This window comes from Mirounga angustirostris, unplaced genomic scaffold (genome assembly GCF_029215605.1).
Source record: "Mirounga angustirostris isolate CCGP_5_RB_7025 unplaced genomic scaffold, mMirAng1.0.hap1 SCAF_16, whole genome shotgun sequence".
Taxonomy (NCBI): domain Eukaryota; kingdom Metazoa; phylum Chordata; class Mammalia; order Carnivora; family Phocidae; genus Mirounga; species Mirounga angustirostris.
The window spans coordinates 29,732,530-29,746,584 of NW_026991724.1; the positions used below are offsets into that span (position 1 = coordinate 29,732,530).

The 14,055-nt window shown below is 37.9% G+C and overlaps 1 protein-coding gene across 6 annotated transcripts in view; it reads right to left on the reverse strand.

Annotated features, from left to right (window-relative positions):
• Nucleotides 1-14,055, reverse strand: part of FTO (FTO alpha-ketoglutarate dependent dioxygenase) — a 415,205-nt gene that overhangs the window by 307,185 nt on the left and 93,965 nt on the right. For all 6 annotated transcript variants that reach the window (XM_054511328.2, XM_064580797.1, XM_045891109.3 and 3 more), the window contains exon 2: nucleotides 4,570-4,647. In XM_054511328.2, the coding sequence (XP_054367303.2) occupies nucleotides 4,570-4,647 (78 nt within the window). The remainder of the gene's footprint in view (nucleotides 1-4,569; nucleotides 4,648-14,055) is intronic.

The window sequence follows — 14,055 nt, forward strand, 5'->3', positions numbered from 1 at the left end:
CTGATTTGGTGAACAGCACCAGGAGGGTGGCCACTAGAGAAGAGAATGAACAGCAGGTTCCCTGTAAAACGGATCCTTACCAAAATGTGACTCAGAGCTTGTCACACTTGCACTCCAAACCCTCTCACAGCTTCTCGTGTCATTCAGAGTCACCACCGACATGCCCGGTACAGCCGGCAAGTTCCCGTATCATCAGGCCATGGCTCTCTGATCTCATCCCTTCTGTTCTCAACTCTCTCACTTCGCACCAGGTGTATTGGCCTCACGTGCTTCTCCTCAGATACACCTCAGGGGCCCTGCTCTTCCCTATGTCCAGAACATTCTTACTACAAGTATCTACATAGCTTGCTCCCACACCTCCATAAGGGGTTGGTTCAAACGTCACTATGAGAAGGTCTTCCACAACCACCCTAAGTTGCAGTCCCCCATCCTATGGTGCCCTCTGACCTACTTCATCTCCGTACCTGTTTGCCCTTCCAACATTCATTTTCTAGCTTTCTTTTTATTTCTGCTCCCTCCCCCTGTCCCACCTCATAAGAAAATAAACTCAAAGGAGGAATCTTCTCTTGGTTTTCACTACTAATGCCTACAACATTACCTGCACAGGGCGGGGAAGCTAAGTATCCATGTTCAGTGAAGTCAGTAATGAATGAATATGGATTGTGTTGGGTTAGATGCCCCTGCAAGACTTCCAGGCAGAGCCCCCCAGCAGGTAGTTGGAACTGGAGCCCTGGAGGTCACAGGGGAGGGCAGGGATCGAGAGAGAGGTGTAGGATCGTGGGGATGAAAGCAGAGCAATACCAGAAGCACCAAGAGATACAGTAGGATGATGCTCAGGGTCAGATCCAGGAGTCAGACCACCTGGTCTTGACACTTCTTGTTTCTTAAAAGCCTTGAACAAAATTTTAAACCCCTCTGTGCCTCAGTTTTCTCATCTCTAAAATGGGATTTGAAAAAACCTCCTGCCTCAGAGGGCTGTGGTAAGATGTAAATGAGCAAATACACATAAAGCAAGGAGATGAGCAAGCGGAGTGGAAAGTACACAGTAATGGAAAGCAAGGGGGCGTAGTGAGGAGAGAGGTATTTTCTCTGGACACAAGAGGTAGCACTCAGAGATCTGGAAGCCAGGGTTTGTTCTGGACTATGTAGTTCCTCATTTCCTTGTGCTCTCTGGTGAACCCAAAGAAGTTCTCTCCACTTTTCTACTTCGGATTTGTTGGTGTTTTATTTCTTTTCTCTATGGTCTTATCAGATGAAACCAAAAAACATCTCTGAAGGTGTTTTAAATTTGAGTACAGTATTCTGGGAGGCACACAACAGAGCAGAAAGAGCAGGGGCCTTCGGAGTCAGATAAATGTGGGCTTGGACCACCTCTGCCGCTCAGATATGGAGCTCAGTGTGGATCTAAAGAGAAATTTCTAGGAGAGGAGATAATACCTACCTCAAACACTGCAAGCTTGAAGAAGAGCAGTCAGTGAATGCACATTTGTGGCATAAATGCACGAAGGATTTGTGAGGACTGAACAGCACACTGTAAGAGTAAACACACCTACCCAACAGGGAAGCTGCAAAAAGTCTTGCTTTTGTGACTAGCAGCTGGAATGGCATTCCTGTGGCCAGGGCCTGTTGAAAGGACCCCACGTTGGGTCTGAACTGTCTATTTATTCATGTCATTAAAAAAGTATTTTCTCGGGCGCCTAGGTGGCTCAGTTGGTTAAGCGACTGCCTTCGGCTCAGGTCATGATCCTGGAGTCCCGGGATCGAGTCCCACATCGGGCTCCCTGCTCGGCAGGGAGCCTGCTTCTGCCTCTGACCCTCCCCCCTCTCATGTGCTCTCTCTCTCATTCTGTCTCAAATAAATAAAAAAATAAATAAAACTTTAAAAATAAATAAATAAATAAATAAAAATTTTTAAAAAAAGTATTTTCCCTTCATCTTTTAAGAGAATAGATTTCCTTTACTAAGGGTATGTTGAAGCAGTAACCCTTATTATAAGGTGCACTTAAGGTGATTAGATATTGGTATCAGACTTGTTGTGGGTCTTGGAAAGATAAAAGAGCAGCCTTGATAGTTGTTGTTTGCCTTTGAGTTTCCTTTTATCCCCCAGTGTAGGGCTGGCTCTGAGCACAGTGGCTGATAACCTCTGTGTTTAGTTCTTCATGTACTACCACTACTTGCACCATTCCAAAGCCGAAAGGCTCAGAAGCTGCTTTAGAACAGTGTGTGTAATCATGCACCAGATGGCTTCTAGCTATAAAAACAGTAATAAGGATTTAAGAACTGATCGTATTTTGTGGGTTTGTTTTAAGGGTCCTTTGGATTTTTTTTTTCCTGATTACCAAAGAATACATGTTAATTTAAGACAATTTGGAAAACTAGAAAACCCTACCATGCTGGCATATGATATTTCTGTATATACCCTGCAAACCTTTCCCGATGCTACCTCCCTGGGGAGAAGTGTATGTGTATAAAAACAAAATTAAAAGCATACTAAACATGATTATATAACTTGCTTTTAAAATTAACTAATGCATGCATTGATTCACTCATCCATCCAAGCAAATTAATTAAATACCTACTAGGTGCCAGGTGCCATACAAAGTACAGAGGATGGGGGAGACAAGCATAAAAATCATGGAGATAATGAAGGTACATATAAAGTACTATGGGTGCACACAAGAGGGAGCAGAGACAAGCCTCTGCAGTGCAGAGGTGTCAGGGAGCATCCTACAAGAGATGACACATTGGCTAACAGGTAACAGGAGTTCACCAAGGAAAGGGAGTAGGCAGGGCAGCAGAGGATGTAGCAAGAAGGCCCAAAACATGAGATTGTCTGGCTAGTCTGAGGTCCTGCCGAAGTCCAGTGCAGGTAACAAGATGAAAGAGTTGGAGAGATAAGACTAGAAAGGCAAGAGCCAGGCAATGAGCAGCCACTTCCAGGTTTGAAGCAGGGGGCTGACATGCTCAGATTTATGTCTTGCTTAGAAAATGTGCTATAGCTCTAAGGATTAAGAAAGAGGGACAAAGAGGAGAAACTAGAGCAATCCATAAAAGGACTGAAAGACAGTGAAGATCTAATGAGAATGGAGATGATAGATAACATCCTGGAATTGAGAGTGAACTAGAAGTCAAGCGACCTGAATGCTAGATGCGTAAACATCTTCTTTCCTGTCTCCCTTCAGCAGTTACTGAGAATCAGCCATATACATTTGCATGGGAGGTCCCAGAGAAACAAAGATGAGGGAGCCCCATTCTTATCCCCAAGAGCCTACATTCTGGTAGGGAAGAACAGATGAATATGTATTATTAGTGCCTGCCCAAAATGCCTTCCCCTCCTTCTTTGAGAACAGGACTCCAATTTTCCTGTGGGGAAACCATCCATCTCCAGTTCACAGTCCATGCAGTTGTAGTGGAAATGGTCATATTTGAACCCAACTCCACGAGTGGGTGCATGAACGAGGCTGGGCAAACGGGAGCATCTCACGCCCATGAACACAATGACTGGTTCAGGAATAGGCACAGGACTCAAACCAGGCCAACAAGATCACTCCCAGGGAAATCAGATGGAACCAGAAAAAAAGAAATGGCTACCTTCTTCTAAAATCCCACGTGCTTAAGACCACATACCCCTTGGGCTGTCAGACTCCTCCTATGTACGTTAGCACGTCAGAGCCTAGCCAGCACGAAGTCACACAGAGGAGAGCCAAACCACGATACAGAGAAAAGCAGGGATCAGATGACACCTTTTGAGAAGTTGGATTCAGCCATGTACTCCTGGACATCTAAGTTAAGAAAGTCAATAAATTCCTTTTTTGGGCGCCTGGGCGGCTCAGTCATTAAGCGTCTGCCTTCGGCTCAGGTCATGATCCCAGGGTCCTGGGATCGAGTCCCACATCGGGATCCCTGCTCAGCGGGAAGCCTGCTTCTCCCTCTCCCACTCCCCCTGCTTGTGTTCCTGCTCTCGCTATCTCTGTCTCTGCCAAATAAATAAAAAATCTTAAAATAAAATAAAATAAAATAAATTCCTCTTTTGCTACAGTGAGTCTGTTGGGGTTTTTATCACTTATAATTGAAAGAGTACTGACTACCTCAGGGAAAGAGACATGGAATCCCATAACCGCAATACAATGCGATAGGCAGGATAGAGGTACTTAGAAGGTACAAGTAGCACAGAACAGAGTGTGCTCAAGTCTACTTTTAGGTAAAGTAAATCAAGGAAACTTTCACAAAGAAGGGGATGTTTAAGTGAAGTCTTGAAGAATTAGCCATCTGGCAACAAGGTAAGAGGCAAAAGGATATTCTATGCAGAAGAACCAGAAGGAGCAGAGGCAAGGAAGTAGAAGAAAGCATGGAATGTTTGGGGATGAAGAAAGCAGTCCACTGTGCCAAAGCCCTAGGTTCACAGCAGGAAGCAGATCGTGAAGGAACTGGGATGTTCTGTGGGTGATGAGGAGTCACTGGATGACCAAATCAGACCATTTCACTTCTCATTTAACCTCTCCAGAGCACAGCTGCTTCTTAGATCAGAACAAATCAATACAAATTGATAAAAATATGAAAAGATCTTACCTGCTGATAGAATTCATCATCCTTGGGGGTCAGATAAGGAAGCCAAGTATCTTCGAGCTCTTCAAGAAGCCTCAGTTTCTGTTTAGAAAAAATAATGATTATAGGTGACTGAATATAAAGTGATCAGAATATAAGACAATCCCTTATTTTTCCAGTAAGACAATACCAAGAAAAACTTGGCCAACCTGAATACAGAAACTTTTAGAGATAGAAATTAGCCAAACGCCTATTATAAAATGTATTACTTTAATTACATACATTTAAATTACACATTGCATAAAGCATTAACTTAGAAATAATGATTTTATTCACTTTCATATTCCATGAAACAATTTGATTCACCAATCTTGACATGTTTCTTTAACACCATCGTCTTTTTCATCACTAAACTCACCTTTTGAGATCCCTATACAGTTTTCCAGAGCAAACCTTCCTGTCTGTATAATGTGTTTGAGACACAGCAGCTTCTGAATCCTCCTATCACACAAACACTAGAAATAGCAAATCAAACCACAGTACCATTTACAGAATGTCAGGATATTTGGAAGATTTATTCATCCTATAAACATTTATTTGATACAGTATCCACTTACGTATTACTTTTTTTAAAAGTGATCTTTCATTTCTAGAATAAATACTAAATCCATGTTAAGCATCTTCGCTTCTTTTCCAGTTTTATGAAGAAACATTTTTAAGTATCCACAGCTAGCACTGAGGCCATTTCTATGTCTTCCCAAACAGTACCATGCTGTTCAAACAAAGTAACTAAGAGAGGACCCCATATTATAGGGTATTTCATAAAGAATCGAATATATATAAGGTGATGTCCTCCTTCTGAAGGATTTTTTTTCCCAAAGAATACCTAACATATATGGTGTGTGTGTGTGTGTGTGTACGCGTGTGCGACAGAGAGAAAGAGACCACATGGCATATAAATGGCATTATATGTGTGTGTATATACACATACACTCCCATAGGAATTATCTATATACTACAGAAAATTTCTCAAAGGAAAAAAAAAAAAAACAGAAAAGGCAGAAACAACTGATTTTCAAATAAAACTATAATAAGATGCATATTCAGGCTGTTATCAGCACCTTTGTAGGAATTACAAAATGGTACGCCTTGCTCTGGGTCATTGCAGCCCTAGTCCATGGCGCATGGCTTGATGAACACAAACTGGAATTGAGCCCCCACCTGCTCCAATGGACACTGTCTTTATGCAGTCAACAACCTGCTCAACCAGACACAGTGACCCTATCACCCTCCCCTACCCTTTCTTTCACAGACCCATCAGAGTAGTCCAGAGAAAACACCTTTTGGGCAGAACTTAAATCTTTCTGTATCTTTCTGCAAATTATCCAAGGTAAATAAAGAAAAAAGGAATAGAAATATAGCAACCAGTTGATCTTACAGAGGCAAAACACTCAAGTTTACTCATACAAAATTTTGGTCTATTTATTTAATGAAAGCTTTCTGCTTGGACTCAAGGTATTTTCTCATCTACAATGGTAAGACTGGCTTATCAGTTAAACTATGAACAATTTACCTTTATGAAGAACCTAGAATACTAACACAAACCATTAGTTTAGATGAATCGTCAGTTAAGTGGCTTATCTGTGTTCAACATTAGCTATTACTTGGGGAATAGAAAGAACTAATGATATTTCCATGCATATACTTACACATTTATGCACTTCATCACAAATTTAATAAAAATCTATACCGCAATTGTCACTTTGACCTCAGGAAAGCTCATATTTTCCTATGACTCTTTTGCCAGGCCTTTTTATAGACAGAATACTTAAATGCCCCCAGACAAAATTTAACCCATTATTAAAATCCTTGAATAATTCAAACACACATGAAAACTCAAGCCTTGAAACGGCTCCACCTTATAAATACCACCTTAAAATAAATATATACATACATACATACATACCTACATACATACCACCTGAAGACCTCTTCAGGCAAGTCTATAAAGCTAATCTGTGTATAAGAAGGAGCACAAAGGTCAACACCTCTAAGGAATTAAATACTCTACCTTAATGAGATTAAACAGCAACAGACCTGTTCCATAGATCAACAGGCATCAATGGAGGCTGAAATTCTATTTATAATTAAAACTTAAACTACATCATTATAAAAACAACCTACTTCCCAGCTCAGCTGAAGTCCAATGTATCAGACAGGCATAAAACATTATAACTTGGAAGGCTGTATCAAAAGGATAAAATTCTACAGGAATGTTCCTATTACAGAGCAAGGAGAATATAAATGGTCTCTTTCCAATGGAAATTTTAATTTTGATACTGTGAACATCATTATATCTATATGGCAGGAAAGAATGTGGATCCAGAAATCACTCCAATTAAGACCATACATCTATAATCTGTTCTGTGTATCAACATTCACAGCCTACAATTTTACCAGTTAACCAATGAGATCAATTATAAACAATAATATTTATGAACTTAAAAAGAACTTTTGGTCATCTCTACCTTGGTGAAATCAATCAGGAATTAATATTAGATTAAACTGGTAGTTCATGAACTTCACATATTTCTTAAGAATTAAAATTGCTTTATAAAAAGGCAAAGTCACTCTGAGCACGACTACGGAGAAAAAGTCCTCTCATGCTCAAGAGTGCAAATTAGTACAATACCAATGGGCAGTAATTGACAATTCCTACTTCTGAGTATTTTTTCTATGGATATACTTGCACCATGTTCAGAACATATGTACAAGTTTACCCACTGGATCACTATTTGTAGAACAAAAGCTTGGAAACATACTAAACCCACTTAACTGTACACTTTAAAAGAATGAGTATTTTGGTATGTAATTTTTTTAATGTAAATTTTATCTCAACTAAACAAAAGGATTAGAAACAATCCAAGTGTCCATCCACAGAGAATGGTTAAATAACCATGGCACATCCACACAATGAGATACAATGCAACAGTAAACAAGAATGAGGAAGCTTCCCTGTTAGAGAAATATAGAGCTCTCCAGAATATCTTAGGAAGTAAAAGACAAGAGACAGAATATCTGCTTATATGTGCATACAGAAACATAAAGGATATGTGACAAACTATTAATGTGGTTACCTATGAGGTAGAGGTGAGAAATGACTAGAAGGAGACATGGGTGAAACAAGGCTATTCAAAACATTCCAGGTGTACTGTTTTGATTTTTGAACTATGTAAACATACTGCCTATTCAACACATTACCTATTATTAACTCAAACACATTACCTACTAATTCTTAACGTAAAATTCAGTATAAAAATGCAGACGCCATGATTCTTACTTTGTTTTAGAAAATGTATATTTTTGTGATATGCAATAAGGTATACTGGGGGAAACTACCATAGACCAACACACTAAAGAGTGAAGGGGAAAAAAAATGCCCAGCTCTGACAATTTCTTTTGTGTCAAATGCCAACTAGTCGGTAAACACACAACATTAAAATGCACTCTGGAGTGGAGGGAGAAGGTGCCCGTGTTTGATTGTCAGATCTGGCTAACTGCTGCTCCTTGGCCTGATGTACAGATAAAATCCACACAGCTGGACCCTACCTCACACTGCTCAGCTCACACACTTCTTTGCTGTCACACTGGTGTCAAACACGTCAGGCTGCTCACAAATGCCGCACAGAAGCCAGAGAGTGCAAAACCCAAGCTTCCCCACCTGGTAGGAGGAGGACATGAAGACCCTTCCATGAGGACTACGCCCCTTTCCAGAGCTCTAGCAAGGAAAGAAAACATACACACAAGACCTGAAGAAAAAACACACTGCAACTCAAAACCATAAAGGTTTAAAGTTGGAGGTTGAACTTTAACCCTAAGCCTCTGACTCCTGTGAAAAGTTAAGCTCTATCTGAGCTTGCAAATCTTGTCAAAGAGAGACATGGTTGAGAATCGTACAGTTATTATATTAAAAAGATTAACCGGATTATGACTCATAATATGAGGGGGTATCTCACCTATAAATAAAATGTACTTTCTTCAGTCTCATCAGATTATGCTGCTAACTACTCTTATTCTTTATCCATTTTTCACTTTCCACATAATTTTTCACCTATGAATCGTATTTTGTCGGGTTTGATAAAAATTTAACTTTGTTCTCTGATTTTTTTCAACATACGACCACAAATAAAGGCTTATGAATGTTTAGTGTAAAAACAATCACCTGATCTTCTGAGGGTTTCAGATAGTAAGTGGGAAAATTGACCTAGTACTTAAGCAGGGCGTTGAGTGAGTAAGTAAAACCTCCCTGAGGAAGACACATCAAAACATTAGCCACAAAGATGAGTAAAAAAAATAGCTAAGCCAAAAGAAGTATAAATAAATATTTCATATACATGTATGCCATATTTGCTTTAAATGAAAGGGAAAAAAAAGTACTTCAACCACTTCAAGAAACTCAGTATTCACTTTCCTATGCTCGCTGAAAATAATGGCATGGTGAAAATAAACAGAATTTGGAAGAGAGAGTAGAATTTGAGTCCAGACTCATCGCTTCCCACATGTGGTACACTCAAATAGACCTCTCCGGATTTCAGTTTACTCGTCTGTAAAACACTGTTTCATAGAGCGCTATGAGGATGAAATAAAATCACTTACATATATTAGTGCATTTTACAAATGATAACCCATGCAGATAATAAGGAAATCACATTCAAATAGGGGGTGGGGTCTGCATAACAAAGCATGAATTAAGAAGCCAAAAGATAGTTCTAATGCCAGTTCTACCCATCTAGATAAACAATTTGGAATAGTCTCTTTTCTCTATGGGAGGTGAATGAATGAACACATACAGAGATCTAAGAACAGGGTTTGGCACATAAAAAACCCTCAATACACTTTGGCAACCACTTACTGTTATTTACTCCCTTATTCTGGGAAATGAGTTTTATTTAGTAGTTATGAATTATCTATAAAATAATCTATGTGTAACCCATCAAATTACACTTTATGCCATAAATTAATGCTACATGAGAAAGTCAGATATTAATTTACCTGGGTGAACTACAGCAGAAACATGTAAAAGGTCTCCATAAAATTTTATATATATAAAATGCCTCAATTAGCTACACTGGTGATAAAAATAAAAATTATTGTAAAATTTTAGAACAGATGAAGAAACAAAAGCCCATCCAGAGACAAAAGGTGACTGGCAAGAGATTACATGACTGGTCATGAGAAAATCACATCTCATATTCTCATTTCCCAAGTACGAGGTCATTTCCACTACGTCCCACACCGACTCGGAGGCTAGAAAAATTTTATCTTTTAAAAACTGTTCAATTTGTAACTTAAAAAGAACATATAAATACAAAAATCTTAAGTGATTTTAATTAAAAGCAATCCTATTTTTAAAATTTAAAACAAATGTTTATAGCACTAATTTTGGACACCCAAGCCTTGGCTGCTTTGGTAGTTCTACAATGCTGTCAAGAAATTCTTTTAAGAAATTTACTTAGCATTTCCTTTTGTTTCCAATAATGGGAGCCTACGCTGTTGCAGACCAAAAATTCAGCCAGAGTAAATAATCTCATAATCCACAAAACATCAGAAAAAATTCTCGGGAGGATTTTGCCTCAGTAGTAACACAAAAGTGACCCTAGACTGCTCCTCTGCTCTTTCCTAAAAAATCTGAAATCAAGTCTAAAAGGATTAGGGGCTACTGGGTGGCTCAGTCAGTTAACCATCTGCGTTCGGCTCAGGTGATGATCCAGGGGTCCTGGGATCAAGCTCCGCATCCGGCCCGCTACTGAGCCTGCCCCTCCTCCTGCTCATGTGCTCTCCTCTCTCTCTCTCAAATAAATAAATAAAATCTTAAAAAAAAAAAGACTGAAAGGATCAAACTATTTCTAATCAAAAACTACAACCATGGAAAGCTAGCTAAGACTATAAGGCAAAGTAATGGAGAGAAAAATCAATTGAAACTGGCTCCAAAATGGTACAAATGACAAAATTAGAAGTACATTTTAAAAAGTGAGGGCGCCTGGGTGGTTCAGTCAGTTAAGCATCCAATTCTTGATTTCGGCTCAGGTCGTGATATCTAGCCCTGCATCAGGCTTCACGCTCAGTGCAGAGTCTGCTTGAAGATTCTTTCCCTCTTCCCCTACCCCACCCCCACCAAATAACTAAATAAAATCTTTAAAAAATAATAAAGTAATTAATAAAAATTTAAAAAGTGATATAACTGTCATTCATAAGCTCAAAAAGACTGAACATGGTAAGTAGAGAAACAGAAGAAATAAAGAAAATTAAATTATGCTTCTAGACAGGGAAACCTCAACATCTGAGATGAAATACAAACAGGAGAGGATTCAAAGCAGATTAGGTATCATTGAAGAAAAGAACAGTGAACATGAAAACATATCAGTGGAAATTACCCAAAAGGAAGCACAGGTTTAAAAAACAACAACAACAAAAACATTAACAGAGTATTAGTGAGCTGTGAGAGGACTTTAAGCAGTATAATACATGTAATTAGAGCCACCAAAGAATAACAAAGAGAATGAGAAAAAGAAAAAGAACTGACCAAAAATTTTCCAAATTTGATTAAAACTATAAATCATATTCACAGAGCCCTAGGCACAAAAAAATAAGGAAATAACACTATAGCACAATATAATCAGATTACTTAAAATCAGTGAAAAGAGAAAATCTTAAAAGCAGAGAAAAAGAAATAGTATGTACACAGAAACAAATCATTACATGGAATATCTTGTTGGAACAATGTTAGCCAGACGACAGTGAAAAAACATTTTCAAATAACCGAGAGAAAAATATTTGTCAACTAGGTTTCTATAGCAAGCCAAAATGTCTTTCAAAAACAAAGGCAAAATAAACATGTTTGCATATACAGAAAAATAAAAATAATTTAATACCAGCAAAGCTTCACTGTAAGAAATGATAAAGACCTCCAAGCAGAAAGAAATGACACTAGGTAGAAACCTGAGTTTACACAAAGGAATGAAGAGAATCAAAAATAGTAACTCACTGGAAATATAAAAGACTTTATCCTCACTATTTAAATCTTTATGAAAGATAACTATTTAAAGCAAAAATAATAGTACATTGTGGGGTTTATAATATATGTAGAAGTTAAATGTACAACAACAATACCACAATGGTCAAAAAGAAATGGAAGTATATTGTTATAAAATTCTTAAACTACATTTAAAGTGCAATAGTACTACTTAAAGAAATATTCTATTAAGATAAAGATGGATGCTAGAAACCCTAAAACAACCATAAAATAACAACAAAGAGTTACAGGTAATAAGCCAACAAGGGAGATAAAATGGAATCATGTAAAATCAATTCAAAATGGGAGATAGAGAAAAAAGGAGAACAAAGGGTGGATAGTAAAATGTCAGAACTAAACCCAACCATATCAACAATCACATTACATATAAACAGTCTAAACAACTCAATTAAAAGGAAGTGACTGCCAGGTTACATTTTTAAAAATATCCAAGTATCTGCTGCCTATAACAAATTGACTTAAAATATAAAGAAACAAATAGGATTGAGAGAAGACATAAAAGCAAAAGGCAAGCTGTCAGTACTCAGTCTGGTGCTTTTCAGGATTGAGAGAAGACATATAAGCTTAAGAATTCTGCCACAAGAGGGAGCAAAAAGCGTGGGACAGGGATATCCATGGAAGGTTTGCAAAAGCCTCAGAATCATTAGTAGGGCTGATAGAAGGTATTTCTCTCTGGAAGTCAGTCAGTAAAGACTGGAGGAGTCAGCAATGCAAGACTTCAAGGACTATGAAAAAATTGGGGAAATGGAGATCTGTGATTTGGCCAATAAACAATTCAAAATAGCTATTTGAAGGAACTTCAAGATAATTCCATAAAATTAGGGAAACAATGCATGAACAAAACTAGAAGTTAAACAAAGAGACAGAAATGATATAGAACCAAACAAATTATGAAGCTGAAGAACACAATGAATGAAATAAAAAATACAATAGATAGTATGGACAGCAGAATGGATCAAGCAGAAGAAAGAATCTGTGAAGGAGAAAACAGGACCTCTGAAACTACCCAGGTAAGGGAGAACAAGGGGAAAAAAAAAAAAAGAGTGAGGAAAGCCTACGTGAGCTATGAGATACCATCAATAGAAGCAGAATATGAACTACTGGAGTCTAAGGAGGAAAAAAAAAAGGAAAAGCAGGTAGAAAGCCTATTCCCAAAAACAATGTCTGAGAATTGCCCAAATCTGGGGAAGGATTTGGCCATCCAAATTCATGATGCTTTTAGGACCCCCAAACAGATTTCAACTCAAAAAGATCTAACTGAAAACACATTATAATAAAACTGTCAAAAATCAAAGACAAAGAGAATCTTAAAAGCAGCAAGAGAAGCTTGTCACCTATAAAGGAACTCTGACAAGGCTATGAATGAATTTCTCAGCAGAAACCTCACAAACTAAGAAAAAGTGGGGTGATATATTCATGGTGCTGAAAAAAAAATGCCAACCAAAACTATCAAAAATACTTTACACCTAGTAAAGTTGTCCTCCAAAAATGAAGGAAAAATAAAGACTTTCCCACACAAAGTCTGAGTTCCTCCCTACTACATATGCCTTGCAAGAAATGCTAAATAAATAATTCTCCAAGCTGAAATGAAAAGATGCTATTTATTTCAAAGGATAAAAATATACAACATAGAGGTAAAGTACATAGTAAAATTCAGAGCTCTATTAGAGTTATACTGTAATATTGTAATGTGTTAACTACTTATCTCTAGTAAAAAGGTTAAAGGACAAAAGCATTAAAACAACTATAGCTACAATAACTTGTTAATGTATACACAATATAAAAAGAGACAAATTGTGACATCAAAAACATAAAAGAGGAAGAATAAAAGGGTAGAGTTTTTGGAGCACCTGGCTGGCTCAGTTGCTGGAGCATGCAACTCCTGATCTCAGAGTTGTGAGTTCGAGCCTCACGATGGGTGTAGAGATTACTTAAAATCTTAAAAAAAATAAAGGGTAGAGTTTTTGTATGCAGATGGAGTTAAGTTGTTATCAGCATAAAACAGTCTGTTATATGTATAAAATCTTTTATGGAAGCCTCACGGAAACCATAAAGCCAAACCTTAGAGTAGATACAGAAACAAAGAGAAGGAAATCAAAACACACCACTATAAAAAATCATCAATGCACAAAGGAAAACACCAAGAGAGGAAGAAAGGAATAAGGGAACTGCAAGACAGCCAAAACACAATTGATAAGATGGCATCAGTAAGCCCCTTCCTATTCATAATCATTCTAAATGTTAATGAATTAAATTCTCCAATCAAAAGACATAGAGTGGCTAACCAGATTTTTTAAAAAAGACCCAACTATACACTGCCTACAAGAGACACACATAGGCTCAAAGTAAAGGGATGGAAAAAGTCCACGCAAGATGGAAACCAAAAAAGAAAAGGGGTAGCTATACATATATGAAAT